Source organism: Pygocentrus nattereri, chromosome 30 (assembly GCF_015220715.1).
Source record: "Pygocentrus nattereri isolate fPygNat1 chromosome 30, fPygNat1.pri, whole genome shotgun sequence".
Taxonomy (NCBI): domain Eukaryota; kingdom Metazoa; phylum Chordata; class Actinopteri; order Characiformes; family Serrasalmidae; genus Pygocentrus; species Pygocentrus nattereri.
The window spans coordinates 19163011-19185971 of NC_051240.1; the positions used below are offsets into that span (position 1 = coordinate 19163011).

General features: G+C 42.9%; 1 protein-coding gene across 3 annotated transcripts in view; it reads left to right on the top strand.

Annotated features, from left to right (window-relative positions):
* Window positions 1-22961, top strand: part of bmpr2a (bone morphogenetic protein receptor, type II a (serine/threonine kinase)) — a 52345-nt gene that overhangs the window by 23806 nt on the left and 5578 nt on the right. For all 3 annotated transcript variants that reach the window (XR_005129997.1, XR_005129998.1, XM_017683356.2), the window contains 10 exons: window positions 2565-2672; window positions 2774-2865; window positions 3536-3763; window positions 9930-10044; window positions 12310-12470; window positions 15859-16006; window positions 16712-16848; window positions 17078-17247; window positions 17360-18633; window positions 22221-22961. The exon at window positions 22221-22961 is cut by the window's right edge. Coding sequence is in view for 1 of the 3 variants with exons in the window: in XM_017683356.2 (XP_017538845.1) it covers window positions 2565-2672; window positions 2774-2865; window positions 3536-3763; window positions 9930-10044; window positions 12310-12470; window positions 15859-16006; window positions 16712-16848; window positions 17078-17247; window positions 17360-18633; window positions 22221-22495 (2708 nt within the window). In the remaining 2 variants the exon portion in view is untranslated. The remainder of the gene's footprint in view (window positions 1-2564; window positions 2673-2773; window positions 2866-3535; window positions 3764-9929; window positions 10045-12309; window positions 12471-15858; window positions 16007-16711; window positions 16849-17077; window positions 17248-17359; window positions 18634-22220) is intronic.

Sequence of the window (22961 nt, forward strand, 5' to 3'; positions counted from 1 at the left end):
TTAAATTGCAGACGCGATATAAGTCGGAAAAATCGCAATTAGATATTTTCCACAAATCGTTCAAGCCTAATTCCTATTCTGTTTCCAGGGCACCCTATTGGTTCAACATGCGTATCACATGAAGCCTGGCTAACCTACTAAAAGGTCTCGTGATTTTGTTGAGATCTGGTTTGCTGTGGTCTCACTGCAGTGAATGTACATCTCATGGGTAGCTGAGCAGTGTCATCACAAAAAAACAGCCAGTCCTGGGTTTAGCTGTGTATTTGTTATGGTTTTGCACACAGATCAGTTGGTTCAGATCACCCAATCCCATTTCACTCCTCGCCCCTACCACTTAGCCTTACCCCTCTATTTTGTTCACACTTAGGAGCAGGGTGTCCCAAATCTTGTTGAGATAGAGGGGTTGGGCGAAGTTTTAGGGATATGTGGCCCTCCAAACTGAGGTTTTTCAGAGGCACACTCCAAACAGAATTAACTCACAGATCATTAAACACATTGCATGTACCACAATGTGTAGCTCCAACATGTCACAGAGCAATCCACCAGCATTTCCAGGTGTTGAAAATGTCATAGGTTTCTAGCATTTCTCCAATTTGCTGCAGACAACCCCAAAAGGATGCCTGTTGACCTATTGGAAATGTCCGGCAAAACTCACTGCATCTGTTCACATAAAAGCCATCAATGACTACTAATAATGTGCCGGGTTCGTAGAGGAAGGCCCAATCCCATTTCTTCTTTTTACCTCTACCCCTTGTTTGTGCCACCTTAAACCCGTGGAGCTGAGTTACAATGGGTAGTGGTTGAAATCTTGCCCTGCGAAATGGGACAAACCCTCACATTAAAGAAAACTTCAATAACAGCTACTAGCGCAGCTCTGTAGGACATCCGGCCCATCTTCAGTGGTAGCAGAAGGGAAAAGCTCACTGCTGGGCTTGTTACCTTTAGGCCATCATATGCTTTCAAAGAGGGGGTTTAAGACAATTATTTATTATCATCCACCGCTAATTCTTTGGTGATGTGAAGCTGGAGTCAGTATTCACCAGCTTCTTGTACAAATTTCAGCCATCTTGAAGCTTGAATTTTGTCCGAATATTGTTCGTTGTTAGCCAGATTTAGACAGAGTGATTCTGATTCAGACTGGTGATCTGATAGGCTTCTGTTACTCGTTTGCTACGTTAGGCTCATAGCACCAGTGTAAAACATACATAGAGGTACCGTGTCCCAGAGTAGATCCTGTGTAGTTCAAAGCTCGCATAACAGGAAGGGTTGAAGCTGCTCTGGAAACAAAAGGCAGACTGACTCGTTATTGTCACGTTCATACATTGTATGGCATTTCCATTATTTTATCTATGTCCTGAACAAGCTGAAGAGAGCCGTAGCATGAATGGAAGTGTTTCCATTATTTTGTCCAGGCCCTGAACAGGCTGTAGAGACAGTGTAATGAGAGGAGGTGTTTTCATTATTTTGTCCAGGCCCTTAACAGTCTGTAGAGATGCAATATAATGAGAGGAGGTGTTTCTATTATTTTGTCCAGGCCCTGAACAAGCTGTAGAGACAGTGTAATGAGAGGAGGTGTTTTCATTATTTTGTCCAGGCCCTGAACAGGCTGTAGAGAGGCAGTGTAATGAGAGGAGGTGTTTTCATTATTTTGTCCAGGCCCTTAACAGTCTGTAGAGATGCAATATAATGAGAGGAGGTGTTTTCATTATTTTGTCCAGGCCCTTAACAGTCTGTAGAGATGCAATATAATGAGAGGAGGTGTTTTCATTATTTTGTCCAGGCCCTGAACAGGCTGTAGAGAGGCAGTGTAATGAGAGAAAGTGTTTCCATTATTTTGTCCAGACCCTGAACAGGCTGTAGAGAGGCAGTGTAATGAGAGGAAGTGTTTCCATTATTTTGTCCAGGCCCTGAACAGGCTGTAGAGAGGCAGTGTAATGAGAGGAGGTGTTTTCATTATTTTGTCCAGGCCCTGAACAGGCTGTAGAGAGGCAGTGTAATGAGAGGAAGTGTTTCCATTATTTTGTCCAGGCCCTGAACAGGCTGTAGGGAGACGGTGTATTGAGAGAAGGTGTTTCCATTATTTTGTCCAAGGCCTGTATAGGGTTAAGTGGCGGTGTAAAGTGGGGAACATTTAATGTGAGAGGAGGTATAGGAGAGGATGCTTTTTCTTTTCTGTGCGTTTCTCTCACGCTCAGCCTGCTCTCTGACTCAGCCTCCCTGTTGAACACAGCAGCAGCAGGATGGAGGGGATATGAGAGCGCTAGAAAAAAGGGCTTAAACAACGAATAGAGCATGGGCAACTGACTCACAGCGAGCTGAGCTTTGTGCTTAGTCAACCTTGAGGCTCGCGGATCGTTCCAGAGAAGTGTCAGAGATCATCAGTAGAATGGAACGCTTGCACACTCGCACGCTTTGTAGCCATGTAACGTTAATTTAGTGCCAAGGTTAAAAGCTTATTGTATCCCTGTGTCATTGCTGTGCTGTCTGTAGGGCCTTGTTTCATTCTGGTATGAATTGCTTCTTGTTTTGTTTCTTCCCTAATCTGTCCTTTGACCCACGGCCAGATACTCACCAGCTGTACCGGGAGGAGGCTATCTTGATTGCCCTGGCAACCGTCTCCGTGGTTGCAGTATTGGTTGTGCTGCTCTTTTTCATCTACCGTGTGCTCAGGGGTAAGTTGCCGTAGCGATGTTTCTGGCCGCTCTCTCAACACCACAGTGTCCCACTTTAACCTGTTTCATGCACTGTGTGTCTGTGTGTGTGTGTTTTACAGGACATGGTAAACAGAGTCTTCATAACTTGAATATGCTGGAGGCAGCTTTCTCTCCCCCTTCACTGGACTTGGACAACCTCAAGCTCCTTGAAGTAAGACGGCCCACAATAATGTCTATGTTCAGAACGATCCCCGAATCTCCATTTCCTGCACTGGAAGTCAGTAGCACTATATAGAGCACTCTTTTATATAGTGTTGCACAGATACTGTGTGGGCATTGCTGTCGATACTGACATTTAAATACCATGAAGCAATTTCTGACACGCATATGCGCGACGTGTGCTTTTGCACCAGTAGATGGACCTCAACTGAAGAAACCAAAACATTAGTTGTGTTGGAGTGGTGTTAATTCAGGTTGTAATCGAGTGAGTGAACATTGGAGAGATATATCAAAGAGAAGTCCAGCTCCTAGGGTAATAATATAGCCTTTAGCCTGGGGTTGGCCTTTAGCATAGCAGCCTAACAGCTAGGCATGGTTCTCCAATGCTTCTCCATTGGTCTGCATTGAATCAAATTTAAGGACGCTTCAAAGTCGCTTATCATCCCATTACCACCTACCTAGGTGTATTGTGGGAGTGTAAGAGTGCGCTGAATAATCCCCAGTATATATCAGATATAGCTTGTTTTTGTATGTCCAAATATGTCAGGTGTATGCAGTTTCTTCTTTATAATCCGACCGTTGCTTGTTCTTGATGTCATTTTCACTGTTCTATCTCTGTTCCCCCCCCCCCCCCCCCCACCCGCCTTTTGTCTCTCTGGTAGCTGATCGGCCGTGGCCGGTACGGGGCAGTGTACCGTGGCTGTCTGGATGAGCGCTCTGTGGCGGTTAAGGTTTTCTCTAGTGGTAACCACCAGCCCTTTGTTAACGAGCGTTCTATCTACCGCCTCCTTCTGGACCACGACAACATAGCCCGCTTCCTTGAGAGTGAAGAACGTCTCGGAACTGATGGTCGGACTGAGTACCTGCTGCTGCTGGAGTTCTACCCACATGTAAGCACAAACTTAAGATCGAATAATCACAAAACTAAACAGTGAGTATTTGAAAGGGCCCCATATCCCTTGCTTGAAGTTTCTTTCTTGAAATAAGAGCTGAATTTAAAATTCAACCATTATTAAAATTTCAAAAACGTGCCTTTCGCTCCCCAGTCAGTGTCCACATCTGTACTGTTTCAAATTCATCAAAAGCCTGACTGCATTTGGATGCTACTCATATTGAAGTGATGAGGAGTGTTGTTACTGCAGACTGTATATGGTAGAAGAGTTAGAGTGGAAGATGTGAGGAAAACGTAAATGTTGCGCTGTTGCTCACTGTCAGAAACAAACGTATCATTGCAGCCTTTCAAAGTATCATATGTCCTGATTTTTGAATGAGGCAAATTAAAGGGCAGCCGCTCAGAACAGAGATCATTTACATATAACAGTATTAAAAGCAGCTTGTGTTAATTTAAGGTATAAAAAGAGACGGGAAACTCCTGTGTAACACTGAATTATGACTTGTTTTTGTACTTCAGGGGAAACAAAAAATGCAAGAAAATATAAAATATGGGCCTTTAAACTTTTGCTTTAATAGGTTTCGCTTGTGCTGCTTCTTTCCATGTCACCACTTTGCTTTTGTTTTCTCTCTGAGTACCTTTCCAACATGAGGTTAAAACATGGTTATATTTGGAGCTTTTACAGTATCGGAGGGATCTGGTGTCATATTTGATCCTTCCACAGAGCTACTTCCTGAAGAGGAAGTGTAGCCTAGTTCGGATTTCGGCTCATATCCCCGTACACAAACATCTAAAGGTTTCTCTCTGTCATCTTCTCCTCTTTCTCTACTTTTGCCTCTTTCGCTGCTCTTTTTCTCTGCCTCTTTTATCATCTGTCTCATTCTGCACCTCCTCCTGCTGTGAAAATATGATCTGACAAAAGTCGGCATCAGCCTTGCTGTGTGTGCTGCTCAGCCTCTTCTCTGCTCATCCTAATTACACACACACATTATTTTGGGGGAAGTGGGCGATTATTGACTCAGCTGCAAGGTTTTTAATTATTCATACCTGTGGACTCCCCTCTGGTCAGTCCCTACTTACTGGGACTTACCTCAGATAGTGTCACCATGGCAACGGTAGGTGCTGGGAGGCATGCCGTCACCAGCAGGAGAAGAAGATGGGCCAAACAGTACCTTGTAGCTCCAGAATGGTGGCAGAGGTGCTCCAATCATGATTTTTTTTTACACCTGGTTCTGATTTCTTAACAGGAAATTTGGCTGGTGGCCATTATTTGGGCAGATGTTTAGTAGCCTTTCTGTTTAACACTGAAAACTTTTTATTAGCCGAATTTTCAATGTGTATGACATTATCTGGTTTGTAGCAGGTCATGTCATTTTAAATTTATGAAGGCTTTTACATTTTTCTTAATTTTTTTCTCATTAAGGTCCACTTAATATGTTTGTGTGAATCTTCTGTGTGTGTTTATATGTACCAAAAACTGTCAGAGCTAAATTTATATGAACATTTCATCTCTCTTCATCTTTTTGAATTAAACAAGTGGTTGCTGTGCCTCTAAGACTGAAATGTGTAAATGAGCTCTTTTCTGATTGGCTGCACTATATATTCATTCAGAAAGCAGCCCAGGCTCTGTATAACTTGAAAGTGCGTGGCTGGAGCTAAACTGGAGCTCTAAGCTCAATAGGCAGGAATACGCTGTATTTCCAGAAGTATTTGCTCATCTGTCTTCACATGCATATGAAATTGAGTGAGATCCCATTCTTAATCCATAGGGTCTAATATGATGTCGGCCCACCCTTTGCAGCTATAACAGCTTCAGCTCTTCTGGGAAGGCTTTCCACAAGGGTTAGGAGTGTTTATGGGAATTTTTGACCGTTCTTCCAGAAGCACATTTGTGAGGTCAGACACTGATGTTGGACGAGAAGGCCTGGCTCACAGTCTCCGCTCTAATTCATCCCAAAGGTGTTCTATGGGGTTGAGGTCAGGACTCTGTGCAGGCCAGTCAAGTTCTTTCACACCAAACTGGCTCATCCGTGTCTTTATGGACCTGCTTTGTGCACTGGTGTGCAGTCATGTTGGAGCAGGAAGGGGCCGTCCCCAAACTGTTCCCACAAAGTTGGGAGCATCAAATTGTCCAAAATCTCTTGGTGCTGAAGCTTTAAGAATTCCTTTCACTGGAACTAAGGGGCCGAGCCCAACTCCTGAAAAACAACCCCACACCATGATCCCCCCTCCACCAAACTTTACACTCGGCACAATGCAGTCAGACAAGTACCGTCTCCTGGCAACCACCAAACCCAGACTCATCCATCGGATTTCCAGATGGAGAAGTGTGATTGGTCACTTCAGAGAACTCGTCTCCACTGCTCTAGAGTCCAGTGGCGGCGCTTTACTCCACTGCATTCCACGCTTTGCATTGCGCTTGGTGATGTAAGGCTTGGATGCAGCTGCTTGGCCATGGAAACCCATTCCATGAAGCACTCTACGCTGTTCTTGAGCTGATCTGAAGGCCACATGAAGTTTGGAGGTCTGTAGTGATGGACTCTGCAGAAAGTCGGTGACCACTGCGCACTATGCCCCTCAGCATCCGCTGACCGCTCTGTCATTTTACGTGGCCGACCACTTCGTGGCTGAGCTGCTGTCGTTCCCAGTCGCTTCCACTTTGTTATAATCCCACTGACAGTGGACTGTGGAATATTTAGTAGTGAGGAAATTTCACAACTGGACTTGCTGCACAGGTGGCGTCCGATCACGGTACCACGCTGGAACTCACTGAGCTCCTGAGAGCGACCCATTCTTTCACTAATGTCTGTAGAAGCAGTCTGCAGGCCGAGGGGCTCGGCTTTATACACCTGTGGCCATGGAAGTGACTGGAACACCTGAATTCAATGATTTGGATGGGTGACTGAATACTTTTGGAAATATAGCGTAAATAAATGCGCTAATAAATAAATAAATATAGCGTAAATAAATGTTGCTGTGACATCATAAAAGCAGTGAGTTCATATCAGGCTTTTTATACAGCTTAATTTTTATTTATCAACTGCATGGATTGAAAAGTGAATGGTACGTTTAGAAATGTTATCAATGTTTATATACTACAGCAAAGTCTTAAATAAAAAAAAAAAAACAAGGAAATTCACTTTTTCACAATATAGGCAAACAAAAATCAGTGGCCTATTCAAATAACATGAAATCAGTTCAAGTGCTACAATAAAAGTGACGAGTAATTTGCAGTTTATGTGTGTAATTGTGTATTTTTGGTGTAGGTTTATCCGCAGCATTCAAATGCAGTGGGAGTGCACTTACTTGGCTCACATTTAAAATTGAACCAGAGTGACCAGAATAAAAATAATACATATTTATAGCCAAACTGGCTTTATGGCCATTTTTTTTATCTGAAGCTTTCATTATGTGGGCTTAATGAGCACATCAAACACACCAACTAGCACATTTCCAGTACTTTCTAATAGCCAAAGCAGCAGCATAACTTTATTGCCTCTTTAATGGACCAACCTGACATTTTAAATTTGTAAATGGAAAAAAATCACTTGCCTTATTAAATAACATGAATCAACATGAATGGATAAATTGCTACAGCAAAAGTAAAAAGCAACTGCCTGTTTGAAACAATGAGTCATACATAATTATACACGACATTTGGGTGTAGGCGCAAGTGCGCTTGTGTGTTTTACATCATAAAAGTGCAACACAGATCAGGCAAAATCATAACTGCCTAGTGCTGGTTTGGAGAAAAATGATGTACCCCCTGCTTTATAGAAGAAAAAATAACATTATTAATTAAAATGTACATTAACATAATAAGATTTGACTGATGGTGATTTCGGATGGCTGATTATGGTTCTTATCTGGGCCACCAGATGACTTTAGAATCCTTTGGTTGTTCTAAATTAAAATGATCAAAAATAATGATTAACACAGTGCTCGAACATTCTCTGCTTAGCGACCGTCTCCCGGCACCACTTTTACGGGTAAGTGAATGGAAAAACTCATCAGAACAAACCTGGAAGGAGAATTTGTGAAGAATTATTACTGGGAAATGTAAAATTCTGACACACAGCCTCCTAGTCAGCTACATTATTTATTGCATTGCTAAAACTTGCTCCAGGCTATATTTTGGTTTGTCCATCTGAATTTTACATGACTAAATCATATGGCAAATTATTCAGTAACTGCATGAAATAAATGCAGATTTTTATTTAATTAATTAATTAAATATTTTTTTGTAAAAGCTCCCCTCAGATTAACAGAACGTGTGTTTTATGATCTCCACACATCACTATACGCTCACAATTTACTGCTGAAAGCCAAAAATCTCCGCCGCTCTTTGTGTTATTCTCTAAAAGTGATGTTTCCAGAGCAGATCACTGAAGAGACGCCAGCTGTTTATAGTTTAGAGCCCAGATTTGGGGAAAAACGGCTCGACTTTCAGTAGAAAAACAAAGTTCAGCTTCTTTTATTATAAGGGTTTAAAACGACATCACCGTCTATTAGACTGGAGAGAAGAGCTACAGCCTCACACGACGCCCAGCTTCTGAATGGAGCTTATGGAGTATGAACGTTATGAAGAACATGACCAAGTGCGGTTTGGAACCACCGGTGGTCTGGAGGAGCTGAAGAGGTTATAGACCACTCAGCTCAGTGTCACTAGACCAAGCAGCTCTAAGCTAAGCTAAACTATATTTAGGTTAGTGTATTTGCTAACTTTAATGTTAACGTGAATGTGTCTGTCAGTAAATAATGTTGCAGAAAAAAATGTGAAGATACACTGTATGGACAAAAGTAGTGGGACACCTCTCCTAATTATTTAGTTCAGGTGTTTTAGCCACACCCATTGCTAAAAGGTGCATGAAAGCACACCACCACTGGACTCTGGGGCAGTAGAAATGTATTTTGTGGAGTGGTGAATCACGCTTCCCTATCTGGCAGTCTAATGGACAAGTCTGACTGCATTCTGGCAACTGTAAAGTTTGGTGGAGGAGGGATGATGCTGTGCGGTTGTTTTTCAGGGGTTGACCTAGAACCCTTAGTTCTAGTGAAGAGAAATAATGCTTCAGAAGACCAAGACATTTTGGACAATTGTACGCTTCCACCTTTGTGGGAACAATTTGGGGAAAATTCCAAATCCCAAGAGTCCCAATGCACAAAGCAAGGTCCATAAAGGCTCGGCTGTGTGAGATTGGTGTGGAAGAATTTGATTGGCCTGCACAGAATCCCTGACCTCAACCCTGCCACCTTTAGGATGAACTAGAACGGAGATTACAAATGCTCTTCTGAATGAATGGGCAAAAATTCCCACAGACACACTCCTGTAGAAAGCTTCCCAGTGTGGAAGGTGTTATAGCTGCAAAGGGGGACCAACTCCATATTAATGCCTATGGATTTAGAATGGGATATCATGAAAGCTCTTGTATGTGTCTCAATACTTTTGTCCATATGGTTTATGTTAGGAAGTTTGCAGTACCGCGCTCACATTTACAATTCACACATTCTGTTTGAAGATAAACATCAATGGATTTGTAAATGTATGATTCTTTGGATCCTTTAAGATTAAAAGACCTCATGTAAAAGACGTTTGTACGTCTAACGTTGTACCATCTAATGTTCGCTTTGGTCCAACAGTCTAATCTGTTTGGTTGGCGATATTTGTACAATCCTATATTCATTCAGGACCTTTTAGATAAACAAATGTTTTTTGACAAGGTGTTGATTTGTCATAGGTCTGCTTAACTGATTTTCCGCCCACTTGACACTAAACAGTTTAACATGGCCACTTATCTAAAATGAGTTTGACACCCCTGGACAGTGAGTGTACACAGTGTTTTAGCACTGCTTTGGTCCTATGGAGAAGAAAGCAGTATGGCTCAGAGTCACTGCAGTGCTGAGAATGATCCACCCACTAAATAATACCTGCTCAGTGGAGGTCCTGTGGGGGGCTAACAAATTATGCAGAGAAACAGATGGACTACAGTCTGTAATTCTAGAGCTACAAAGTGCCCCCATGTGGTAAGTGGACCAAATACAGTGGACAATGAGTGTAGAGACAAGGCAGATAAAGCAAATAAAGTGGCCAGTGAGTGTAGATAAGCTATATATGGTGTATTAGGGTCAGTTTTTATTTCTCTCTCTGCTCTCTCTATCCGCAGGGCTCTCTGTGCACGTATCTGAATGCGAGGGTTGTTGACTGGTTGAGCTGCTGCCGCCTCGTTCTCTCTGTCACTAGAGGCCTGGCTTACCTGCACACTGAGCTGATGAGAGGTGGTGAGTTACATCACAGCACACATGAATCCAGTGACATGCGCGCACACACACACACACACACTCCTACCTATAGAGAATAGCTGTGTGTCTATAACATGAATATATGTGAGCGATCTGTATCTGGTCTCTATGGAGCATTGCATGTCACACTAACAAGCATGCATTTTTCATGCAATGCAGGCGTGTGTGAGCATAACTCTCACTGTTGTTCAAACAGAGAGCGTGTGTGTGTGTGTGTGTGTGTGTGTGTGTTTAGAGCTACACACAGAGTATGTGGCAAAGAGCAGTAATATGAATATGGCAAGGTTTTCTTTTTTCCCCATCACTCTTGCTCCATTATCCATCCTGACTAAATAGGAAGTGGGCAGACAGAGAAAGAGAGAGAAAGAGTCAGAATAAGAGAGAGAGAGAGGTAGAGGAGATTCAGAGAGAGAGAGAGAGAGAGAGAGAGAGAGAGAGAGAGGAAAGACAGAAAGAGGAGAGAGATATAGAAAGAATAGAGAGATAGAAAAACCCAGAGAGAGAGAGAGAGAGAGAGAGAGAGCAAGAAAGCAAGACTTAAGAGAGATAGAAAGACAATGAGATATTGAGAGAAACAGAAAAAAGAGAGAAAAGAGAAAGATAAAAAGACGGAACGTAGGACAGTGCGAGAAAGACAAAAACAGGAAAGAGGTAGAAAGAAGCAGAGGGGGGACAGGGAGAGACTGAAAGAAACAAGAGAGAGACAAACAGAGAGAAAGAAACAAACAGATAGAAGTAGGAAGAAAAAGAAAGAGAGAGAGAACCGAGAGACAAAGCCGAGAGACAGAGTGAGATAGAAACAGAACGAGAGACATTGAGAAAAAAGGGTGAGAAACAGGAAAAAGAAACAGAGAATAAGAAATAGAGAAAGAAAGAAATAAACGGGCAGAGAGAGAGAGAGAGAGAGAGAGAGAGAGAGAGAGAGAGAGAGAGATTGTTGATTTTCCTTTCCATCAGTGCAGTGTTGCTGCAGCAGAGTCTCAGGGGTGCTGAGCTGCCATATCCTCCCTCTCAGTATCCCTGATGATGATGATGATGGCACTGCAGTGGACTCTAGTGTTCTTTAATGGAAGTGCTAATGCTCACACACTCATCTTTCTTCTCTCTCTATCACTCTCAAGTTCAGTGCTCTATTGGCATGAATATTACGAGCTACATTATCAACAAAGCAGTTAACATTAAACACATCACTGTCACAAAGGCGACTTTACAGTAGAAAGGAATACATGCTTAACCCGTGTGTGGCGTTCAGGTCTGTGGGACCCATTTTCAGTGTTTACCAAAAGAAAAAATGACGTGATTTTATAATTATTTCAGCCTCAGATTATTGGCCTTTGCTCATTTTCTGTGAAGAACATATAAAATAACCCATTTTCAGTGTCTTCACTCTGTTCACCCCCCATACATTTATACTACACATGTGGTGTTGGGCTGAACCCGCGGGGAGTAAAAGTGGAGGTGCTGTGTCCTTCACTCTGTTCTCCTCCTACATGGCCTGACGTTAGTGTGTGTGTGTGTGAGGGTGGATAACATGGACAGGCTGCTGACTGGCTACAGCTGCTAAAGGACAACCCTACGTTGGCCACTTGTAATATTTTAAACGTCTGGCATTTTTGCATGAATTGTTGTGGCTGTATTGATTTAAAAACAATATTTTTTTTGGAAGTAATTTTGGACCATTTCTGTTGGTTAGGAAATAAAGGGAAACAGCCTTTTTCAAATAATGTCAAAAAATGAAATACTGAGATTTGGAGATACGATATTTTGTCCCGACAGCCATGATATCTTTATAGCTGCGTGCTGTTTGCTTATTGAAACAGAAAGGCATTGTTATAGTGGTTACTTACCTGTCAGAAATGAGCTATGAAAGAAAACTATTGATAGCATCAGAAAAGTGTGGCCATATAATGAATAACATTAGTCACTGAATAGTGTGCTTACCTGTTGGAGGTCATATTGGATAAAGATTGTAATATTTTTGTCGTGTTTTCTTTGAGAATGTTGTGACACTTGATTCACTGAATCACCTTTGCACAGTTAATAAATCAAACAACTGCTGAGTTTCTCCTCCATTTCATGAAGTTCCCATCAGTTTCAACATCTTATCCTCTAGCCATGCTGGCATTTTTACAAAGAAAATAGAAGGAACAGAAATAGAACAACAGACGTTTTATTTACAAGAATACTAGTCATCAGGGATCAAGGGAATTTCTCTCTGTCTCGTTCTCTCTCTCGCACTCTTAGATGTCTATAAGCCTGCAGTCTCACACCGGGATCTGAACAGTAGGAATGTGCTGGTGAAGGCAGATGGCTGCTGTGTGATTAGTGATTTCGGCCTCTCCATGACTCTAACGGGGAAGAAGCAGTCGGGCCATGCAGAGGATGACAACACGGCCATCAGTGAGGTCAGCACTGACTGTTCCAGATTCATTTGCTTCAGACCAGCTCAAATCCGCCCCAGAATCACACTTCTTTTTTTTGAAGCAGTAAGCCTCAGGAGGCCGTGCTTTACAGTGACTTTATCCCGGGTAAGGGGTTGTTACCCTGTTAAATCGCTGTCACCTCTCTCAAATGGATTAGCACACAAAATGATAAAATATACGTGTAATAATCACAATAAACAGTTGTTCTGCCGAAAACCGGACTGGACTGGTCAGTCAAACAGCCCTTTCCTATTAGAGATCGGAGTTCTAGCCGGTCTAGCTTCCGGGCCTGTATTTCAGCTAAGTTTGAGGCAGTTTGCCGTGGAGTTGCTTTTATTTTGCGTAGTATTTCCACACAAACTACTTAGCCTGGCAGAAAATATGATTTCTGTTCACTTCAGATTTTACCACAGCTGTATTTCAGGCACTGTCCTTAAGTAGTTGTGTAGTCTATGCACCCCTAGTGTGCCATATTTTCTATTTTTTATAAAACGTATAGTTACGTCCTTAAAATCTAAATGGCTGAGTCGCGTTTGAAGCCGTTGTAATTTCCACGATATCACAGCTGCGACCGCCTCACAACTAAACTCTGTATCACTGCGCCACGGCACGAAAAACCCTTCTGCTGTTAATGGGTTAATCTGTGACTATAATTCTGATCGCGTGGAGCACCGAGTGTACTGATGAAGTAAGACCTGTTTTTTCTGTTTAAACTGAGGGGCTGAATATTTTCTTTACTGGACCTAGACTGGTCAGCCAGCCAACAGGCTAAACAACCCCAATATCACAGGCTTGAACTCACGACATGATTCAGTGAAAAACGGCAATATAAAAGTCTAAAGAATGTCGCCTGAATGTCTTAAATGCTTCAGATGTCCGTGTTTCAGTCAGAAGTGGCGTCAAACCCAGGCTGAAGCCCAAACGGCTCGGTTCTCCCGAGCTAAATCGTGCGCTGTGTCACATTTAAGTTTAGAAATTCTAGCTTCTGCTGTCAAATAGTGACTGCCTGTGAAGTCTGAATGTGGATGAATCCCAAAATGACCATTTCTAGCGATATTTTGTGTTGTTGGGATGCAGGAGGTGATGTCAGTCATTTCCTACGTAGTGCACTATGTAGGGAGCAGGGAATGAGATTCAGCCCCAGCGTGAGAAAAGTGGCGTCATATGACTGCCAGAAGACACTCTGTGGTAATGTGGTGAGCAAAAATAACCAACTTCTAAACAAAATGTTCTCATTAAACAGAGCAGAATTGTTCACAGTGATGTGCGACTGAAGGTTCTTCTCCTCATGCAGCGTTCAGTGGTTCAGATGATACCGTGCTCTAAAGGATTTACGTTTCTTGGCAGAATACTTACATCGATATTATTAATGATAACTTAAATCATTATCTAAAACATTTTATAAAAGCAATAAACCACAAGAGGCAGTGCATTACTGCGATTTTTCACAGGGGAGTTTTCAAAAGAACAACCTTCCCTGTGATAAAATCGCAGCGACTCATGGCCTCTCGTGGCTTTATTGCTTTAGTAGTACAAACCGGATTCCAAAAAAGTTGGGACACTAAACAAATTGTGAATAAAAACTGAATGCAATGATGTGGAGATGGCAAATCCCAATATTTATTCAGAATAAAACACAATTCACAGATCAAAGGTTTAAAATGAGAGAATGTATCAATTTAAGGGAAAAATATGTTGTTTCAAAATTTCATGGCGTCAACAAATCCCAAAAAAGTTGGGACAAGGCCATTTTCACCACGGTGTGGCATCCCCCCTTCTTCTTACAACACTCAACAGACGTCTGGGGACGGAGGAGACCAGTCTCTCAAGTTTAGAAATAGGAATGCTCTCCCATTCAAGTCTAATACAGGCCTCTAACTGTTCAGTCGTCTTGGGCCTTCTGTGGCGCAGCTTCCTCTTTACGATGCGCCAAATGTTCTCTATAGGTGAAAGATCTGGACTGCAGTCTGGCCATTTCAGTACCCGGATCCTTCTCCTTCGTAGCCAGGATGCTGTGATTGCTGCAGAATGTGGTCTGGCATTATCTAGTTGAAAAATGCAGGGTCTTCCCTGAAAGCGACGACGTCTAGATGGGAGCATATGTTGTTCTAGAACCTGAACAGTTCTCTGCATTAATGGTGCCTTTCCAGACATGCAAGCTGCCCATGCCACAAGCACTCATGCAGCCCCAAACCATCAGTGATGCAGGATTCTGAACGGAGCGTTGGTAACAACTTGGGTTATCCTTGTCCTCTCTGGTCCGGATGATATGGCGTCCCAGTGTTCCATAAAGAACTTCACATCGTGACTCATCTGACCACAGAACAGTCGTCCAGTCGTCCACACTCCATTGTAAATGACCCCTGGCCCAGTGCAAACGTCTGAGCTTGTGGAGCTCAGAAATGGCTTCCTCTTTGCCCTGTAGAGTTTCAGCTGGCAGTGGTGGATGGCACGGTGGATTGTCTTCACTGACGATGCTTTCTGGAAGTATTCCTGAGCCCATTCTGTCATTTCCTTGACAGTGGCATTCCTGTTTGAGGTGCAGTGACGTTTAAGGGCCCGGAGATCACGAGCATCCAGTAGAGTTTTACGGCCTTGACCCGTACGCACATCGATTGTTCCAGGTTCTCTGAATCTTTTGATGACATTATGCACGGTTGATGATGATAACTTAAAAGTCTTTGCTATTTTACGCTGGGTAACACCGTTCTGGTATTGCTGCGCAACAATGGTGGAATTGGTGATCCTCTTACCATCTTGACTTCTGAGAGACACTGACACTCTGAGAAGCTCTTTTTATACCCAATCATTTTGTCAATTGAGCTAATTAGTGTTAATTGGTCTTCCAGCTGTTCGTTATATGCTCAATTTCCTTTTTCCAGCCACTTATTGCTACTTGTCCCAACTTTTTTGGGATTTGTTGACACTGTGAAATTTTGATTCAACATATTTTTCTTTTAAAATGTTACATTTACTCAGATTAAACTTTTGATCTTTCATCTGTGTTCTATTACGAATAAAATATTAACATTTGCCGTCTCCACATCATTGCATTCAGTTTTTATTCACAATTTGTTTAGTGTCCCAACTTTTTTGGAATCCGGTTTGTAGTTTTGAGTGCAGCTCAGATTTTATTCTTAAACCATCCTTTTTATAATACTATATTACTGAAGCACGTTTGAGTCATTTAGGATGGCAATTCAAGTAAACTATATTGTATATTTGATTAATTAAAACTGTAGCAAGAACTATGTAGGGGTCCGAGATATTTTTTGAACTCATAATTTTGACATAATGAGTTATATATAAATAAATATGACATTTTGCAGTAATGCCTGTACGCGTCCTTCTATTTTGTTTTACATTGCAGGTGGGCACAGTACGTTACATGGCTCCAGAGGTGCTGGAAGGGGCAGTGAATCTGCGGGACTGTGAGGCAGCACTGAAGCAGGTGGATGTGTATGCTCTGGGTCTGCTTTACTGGGAAAGCTTCATGCGCTGTGCTGACCTCTTTCCAGGTACAGCACAACCCATACATGCAGGACCACTGATGCAAACAATACACTGTTCTTTATTTGGATGTACAATTTATAGAGCTGTCACTATTAATGATCATGTTATTATTGATTAATTCGTCATTAAAGCCTGATAGCATTTTATTGGAGGAGGCTGTCTACTGAACTGTTCAGCCCAGACCTACCTAAATAAAACCTTTTTCTTTATATGCAATTTTACTTTACTACTCAATATCTGTACCAGCACACATTGAATTTTACATTATGAACATGTAATTTGTAGCTTACAATCTGCATGCGTTCGTGAAGTCCTGCTGGTTCGTGAAGTCCTGGGTTTCCTCTGTTTTAGTGATGCTCAAAAAAGCATATGGTTTTATGATGACCTGCAGATAGCCTATTGTTAATTCAAGCTGAAACCTCAGTTTGAGTTTGCAAATTTGTTTACGTAAATTGTTTTTGATTTAATTCATTTTTTTAACATAGTAATCAATTTAATTGAGTTTTTGGGTTTTTTTTTCCCCCGAATGGATTAAGAGCATTAAATCTTTCTCAGGAGCCTCAATCCAAAATGATTTCTTTGCTGAAAGTCTCCCAGGTATCAAACATCACTGTGGCTAATAGAGGCTAATTATATAACCAGATTAAAAGTCATATTACCCATTCTTTTTTTGATTAAATCCCTTTTTGTCTCTCCCCTCTCTGTCTCAGGTGAATCAGCTCCTGCATTCCAGCTGGCCTTTCAGGCTGAGGTGGGAAATCACCCGACCATAGAGGACATGCAGGCACTGGTGTCCCGCCACAAACAGAGACCCAAATTCCCAGAGGCGTGGAAAGAGAACAGTCTGGTACACAGTTTGAACTCACGTTCACGCAATACATCCACACTAGATTCATTATGTAATGATCCATTGTGTAAGCCATTGTTTGTTCTTACATTTGAAAAAAAAGAGCAGAAATAGTTGTTTTTCCTTAGGTGTGGTTAGGGTTAGGTATTTGGGTAGTCATTGTTTCTTTATTACAGTATCAGTCACTGTAGCCTCATCGGAATAGTAATACATAATTTTGTGCATGCAGGCTGTGCGTTCACTGAAGGAGACAATGGAGGACTGCTGGGATCAAGATGCTGAGGCTCGGCTTACAGCCCAATGTGCAGAGGAACGGCTGGCTGAGCTGCTTCTCCTCTGGGAACGCAACAAATCCGTGAGCCCTGCTCTGAATCGCAGCACAGCACTGCACAATCACAGGTAATCTATGAGCCGTAATCAATTACCAGTCAATACGCACTTTAACGTCAGTTATGGATCTAAGCGATCTATCAATGTGTAGATTTGTCTCATTTAGGCTGTTTTTTACCAGGAACTTGTCACATGGCCGCCAAACACCAAAGACTGGCACCTACTCAGAATTCTCCTCTTCAGCCACTACAGAAGGCCAAGAGGGTGTAGCTAAACCACCTCACAGTGATGCGTCTACAGAACCCGGCTCAGTAGGAGGGGTTAATGGCTTAGGGGGAACAGCTGTGGAGAAAAACAGAAACTGCATCAACTACGAGCGTCAGCAGGCCCAATCACGGCTGTCTGGGACTGACAGCAGCACCCCCACGCCTCTGACCGAGTCCTGTCCCACTGCCCCACAGCCAGCAGGGGGAGGCAGTGTGCCACCCTGCACCCAGCTCACTCAAGAGGACCTGGAGACTCCCAAGCTGGATCCAAGCGAGGTACAGCGGAATCTGCGCGAGAGCTCTGACGAGAGCCTGATGGAGCACTCACAGAAACAGTTCTGCTCCCCTGAAATGGTGAACCCACAAAGCCCTTTCTACCCACTCATCAAAATGGCTGCTGAGGTCACCGGATCCCAGGCTCGCCACGGCGATGCCCCTACGACCATCTTGCCGAAACAGCAGAACGTACCCAAGAGGCCCAGCAGCTTAAATCTCCACACAAAGCCTGTTGGGAAGTTGGCCTCCTCTTCAGCGTCCTCATCCCTGAGGCTGAAGTTTAGCAAACTGGGAAAGAGCAATCTAAGGAAGACTGATGTGGGCGTGGCCAGAGCTAAAGCTGTCGCCCCGGCAACTGAACCACATCCAGTTATGGTTGCTAAGAACAATACAAGCGTTGACAATGCCATAATCGTGAACGGTTCAACCACAGGATCCACTGACTTGCCACCCGGTGAAGCCATTAGCAACCCTTCTCAGGACAATGGGGGCACGAGCTCAGATGACCTGACCTTCGGCCTCCTGACCACCAGTCCGGACGAGCAAGAGCCTCTTCTCCGGAGAGAGGCTCAGCCGGACAATGCCAACAACAACAACAGCAATAACAACACTGGAGAAGGGGAAGGTGATGGAAAAGGTGAGGAAGTTGGTGGAGAGAGAGGAGAGAGCAGCGAGTGCGCTGGTCCAGCTGGGGACCCACAAAGCTCATCTGCAACAGATCCCCTGGCAGTGTCCCTGCCCTGCCCTGCTTCTGACCTGGTGACCCCTCAGGTAGTGCCTCAGATCCAGGCCCAGCCTCAGGCCCAACCAGAGGATGTTCCTCAGGGAGAGGCTCTGCTCCGACAGAACCGAGTACGCAGACCTGAGAGACCCAACTCGCTGGATTTATCCATCACCACATTGCCACTACTGGGTAAGTACCAAGGATTTTCAGTCCGTTCCTTACACCAGATCTCACTCATCATTGTGAGAAGAAGACTTCACTCTTTAATGCCAGCCACAGTTTACATTGCCTAAACATTTTGTCACGAATGGACCAGATAGTTCTTTTTGTAAGTGAAATGAACAGAATATTTCTTGCTTCTTGCTTTATTCGTTTTTGCTTTCTTTAAAACGTTACTATTCCTGTTTGTAGGGCTGCAACTAATGACTGTTTTCATTATGAGTTAATCAGGCCTTTATGATTTCGATTAATCAATTCATTTAAAAGGAATAGGTGCGATTTATATTTGGTTGGCAATTAGATATTTCATGCTGTTCACACCGTTTCAGTAAATGAATTCAGAATTGAAGGATTAGTTCTTCTTTGTACAGCGGTCTTTCAAACACAATCAAATTTGCATCAAAAGGCATGATAAAAACAGACATGGACCAGTTTCACTAGTTTCAGCAGTTACTTACCATGCGTTTTTTACACTGCTGATGCAGTGTATTCTGTAAATGCTCACTTCAGTGCCAAGGCAGCATCGTTCTACACAAATGAGAAAAAAAAACATCGTTTTAGATGATGTTAAAGTAAAGTGTTGCCATGTTTTGACTTTCTGGGTCATAAACATCCCTGTAGTGTAGTTTCTATTGTCTGTGATGTAAATGTCGCCAACAGTGTTTTATCAGTCTCATCAATGATGTTGATTGGTTATTGCAGGCCGACTCGATTTTTCCCTTGTAAGAGTGAAAGAGTATGATCGATCACATCTCAAGTTTATGCAGTCTGCCCCATATATAGTCAATTAGTCAAGTCACAATTAGTTTGCTTCTGTAGTTGATGTACATAGTTAATGCAGCTAAGTAATGGAAGCTCATACCCCACCAGTTAGCACAGAGGTGCCCAGTCTTATCCTCAAAGAGCCAATATAGCTGCAGCTTTTCATTTCAAGCGAGCTGCAGCTCACCTGACTCTACCTGTTGAAACTACTAATCATATGTGCTTCTGCTTTGTTGGTATGAAAGCACACACCGGCAGCCACACCGGCCCTTTTGGATTAGATTGCATCATGCAGTCTGCATAAGTAAATCACACACTTCAACCTACATTCATTTCTAAAGCTATATCAAGTGGAATTATGTGGTCTGTAAGGCAAATAGCTGTCTATTAAAAAATGGACATGCATACATAGACGAGAACAGCCATCCGCATTGAAGCCCGAGTCTTAAGAGTTACTGATTTCTCACCCAACAAAAGCCACACGTTATCACAGCATGAATAAACAAGACATCCAAGCATCCGCATTTAGACATCACCAGGCGTTTCACGGTGCCATCGCTGCATCATAGCTCTGTGTCTCTAACATGAACATACACAGATGCATTCCTGCATTGTATGCTGCTCACGTATACACAGGTACCCAGACACTCGCGCGCTCCATGACACAGCACTTCCCTAAGCCTTATCACAGAACGTCCACATGCTTGGCCTCTTCACACAGGCCCCCTGCTGTAGGTGTGCTGCGTTTACAGTCTGCTCACTTAGCACAATGAGAGTTTCCACTGGAAAAATAATGCTTCTGCCAGAAAACGTGTACAGACATGTTTACAGAGCAAAATGTGAAAATACCACAGCACTAAATAGTTTAGATCATAAATATTTTATGGTACAGCGTGCATTTCATTGGAGGAACAGTTGGAGTAAAAGTGAAAAATTCTTGCATAGCACAGCGACAAAATCGGGCGGCGTACCTGTTTTCTAATATTAGTAGTAATGCAGAAAAATATCACGACACAAAAAACCACTCGGCTTTTCAGCCCACAGACAAATTAGGACAAGGCGCTCGTCGGGACTTTTCAGTCCTTTCTTTCTTTTCTTTATCAGCTCAGCTTAGCTCTCACACCTTCACACGCCTCCTTCTCTCTCTGGGCTCTGCCACCTACCGAGGGAAGAGATGACTGTAAGTAGGCTGGCAGAAACAATATCATCAGCTACTTAGCCCGCTGGTTCAGCCAGACCAGCTTCTCCATCCTGCATTTGACACTCGGCCACATCCCCTTCTCCACAAACCGGTTTTGGCCTTTGCATAATGGAATTAATTATTCCCATTTCAAGGCTACTGGAGCATATTTGACTGGGATTACTGGCTGCTGCTTTCCATAGAGTCGCTATCATCATATAACTTTCCCTCTAATGATTAAGCATCTAATGATGTTACCAACCCCACAGAAGCAGCGTGGTCGTCAGACAGGAAAACATCCTTCATCATGGAGATAATCTTAGTAACTGGGGAACGTTTTCAAAAAGAGAGTTGTGATTGAGCTAAAATGGTGTTTTTTGTGTGACCGGAAGCCCAAAAGCAGAGAAAAAACAGTAAATCATAATTTAGCTGTACAGTTTAGATCCCATGCGTCAAACACAGGATCAGGCGTGCAGTATAATTAATATCAGCCCGTTTCACAACATGTTGCACTGCAATTCCCAGCATGCACTGCAGCATAATGTGCGTAATGTAACGTAATGTAGCCTATTGTAATGTTTACAATGTTGTGCATTATAGCCTGTTTGTTTATTCGTTTATTTATTTATTTTAATAAATCGAGTGTTCATTATGTAATATTTCAAGGTTCACCACAGCTGCCTTTGTTTTGATGTTGGTGCTTTGGTGTGTTTTTAAGGTTATAGCAACATGTTATTTCACAATCAGATCATAACACAGATGTTCTCTGGCCCGTGGATTTGTAGAGGCTTATTTTTATACGGCCTATTTAGTGGTTTTGACACCAGCTCATCTCTTCGGCTGTCATTTCTTTTTCTGTTTCCTGAATTGAAGCAGAGCAAGCAGAAACGCAGACAATAGCCTCTTTGGGATGGGATGAAATTTACAAAAGGACCCTGGGGTCATTTTTAACTATTTTTATAGGTTCAGCTCTGATATTGATTTCCCGTTGGATAGGCCATGTTGGCGTTTTTTTCTTCCTCGTCCCTTGAGAATCCATATCGAACACTTCTTGAAATGCAAAATGTTGTATGCTTTGGAGCAGTCGCTGGATCAGTCACTGGGCCTGGGTGGTAGAACTTGATCTCTGTGTAGAAAATACAACCCACTAGAAACTTGCTTATCATGCAGTAATTTTATTGCCATATAGATGTGAGAATTTTATCACTGAGGAGATGTTTAAACCTCATGCAATCCAAATAGGACTAATGCTATTTTTGTGTTCTGACTGGTGTTAAGCATCTTAATTATTTAGCTTTTGCTGTGGATGTAATATGTTTCTCTCAGATGGACAAGCATGGTAGTCTTTCTGTCCGGGAAATATCTTACTTTACGTTTAGATGTTATATGTTTCCATATTTCTGGATTTTTGGGTTGTGTATAACCATATACCACAGTCTCTGCGCACACACACACACACACACACACACACACACACACACACACCCCACCATTTCCAGCTAGTCTAACAGATTTTTTATCATTTATTATGCCATGTTTTTGTTTAATCAACCAACGCAGCCTGCCTTCGCTGAAAAATCCTGATAATCCATTTCCTCTTCGGTCTGCCTCACAGGAGGCCAGTCGCACGGTGACGATAACGAGAGCTCCGGAGAGAAGATCAAAAAACGAGTGAAGACCCCCTATGCCCTGAAGAAGTGGCGCCCGGCCACCTGGGTCATAACCACAGACACGCTGGATGCTGAACTGAACAATAACAGTCGCGCTGGAGGTCAGAACCCAGGCCAGGCCGGAACCAGCAGACCCAAATCAGCCCCCAACCTCTATCTGGGCGGCCGTGGGGGAGTGACCTCCAGCTTCACCTCTGACCCCAGTGACTGCGACTTCTGACTTTTCATCCTGCTTTGACACACACACACACACACACACACACACACACACACACACACACACACACACACACTCCTTTTACAGGTATTCGCATTCCAGAATACCGCTGTGCAGCTGGTTGCATCCTTAGATATTGCTGTCCGTTCTCAGCTGCAAGGCCGTTTCAGCTGGCTCTGGCAAGAGTCATGAACAGAATTACGAGGAGTTTGCCTGAAAGGAGAAATCGTTTCTGAGTGAGCACAACCTGTGTATCAGTTCTTCGGTTTAGCATCACCTTTTCCTCTCTCCTTGAAACTTTCCATGCTTTTTTATGTGCACTTTTAAATGTTGAAATCATGTGATTAATTCTCTTTTGACCCTAATGGTAAAAAAAAGAAATCAATGTTTGATAAATATTGTAATATGTATGAAAGAGCACATCATGGTATAAAATACGCAAGGTTGTCTGAAAGACACGCAAGGTGGC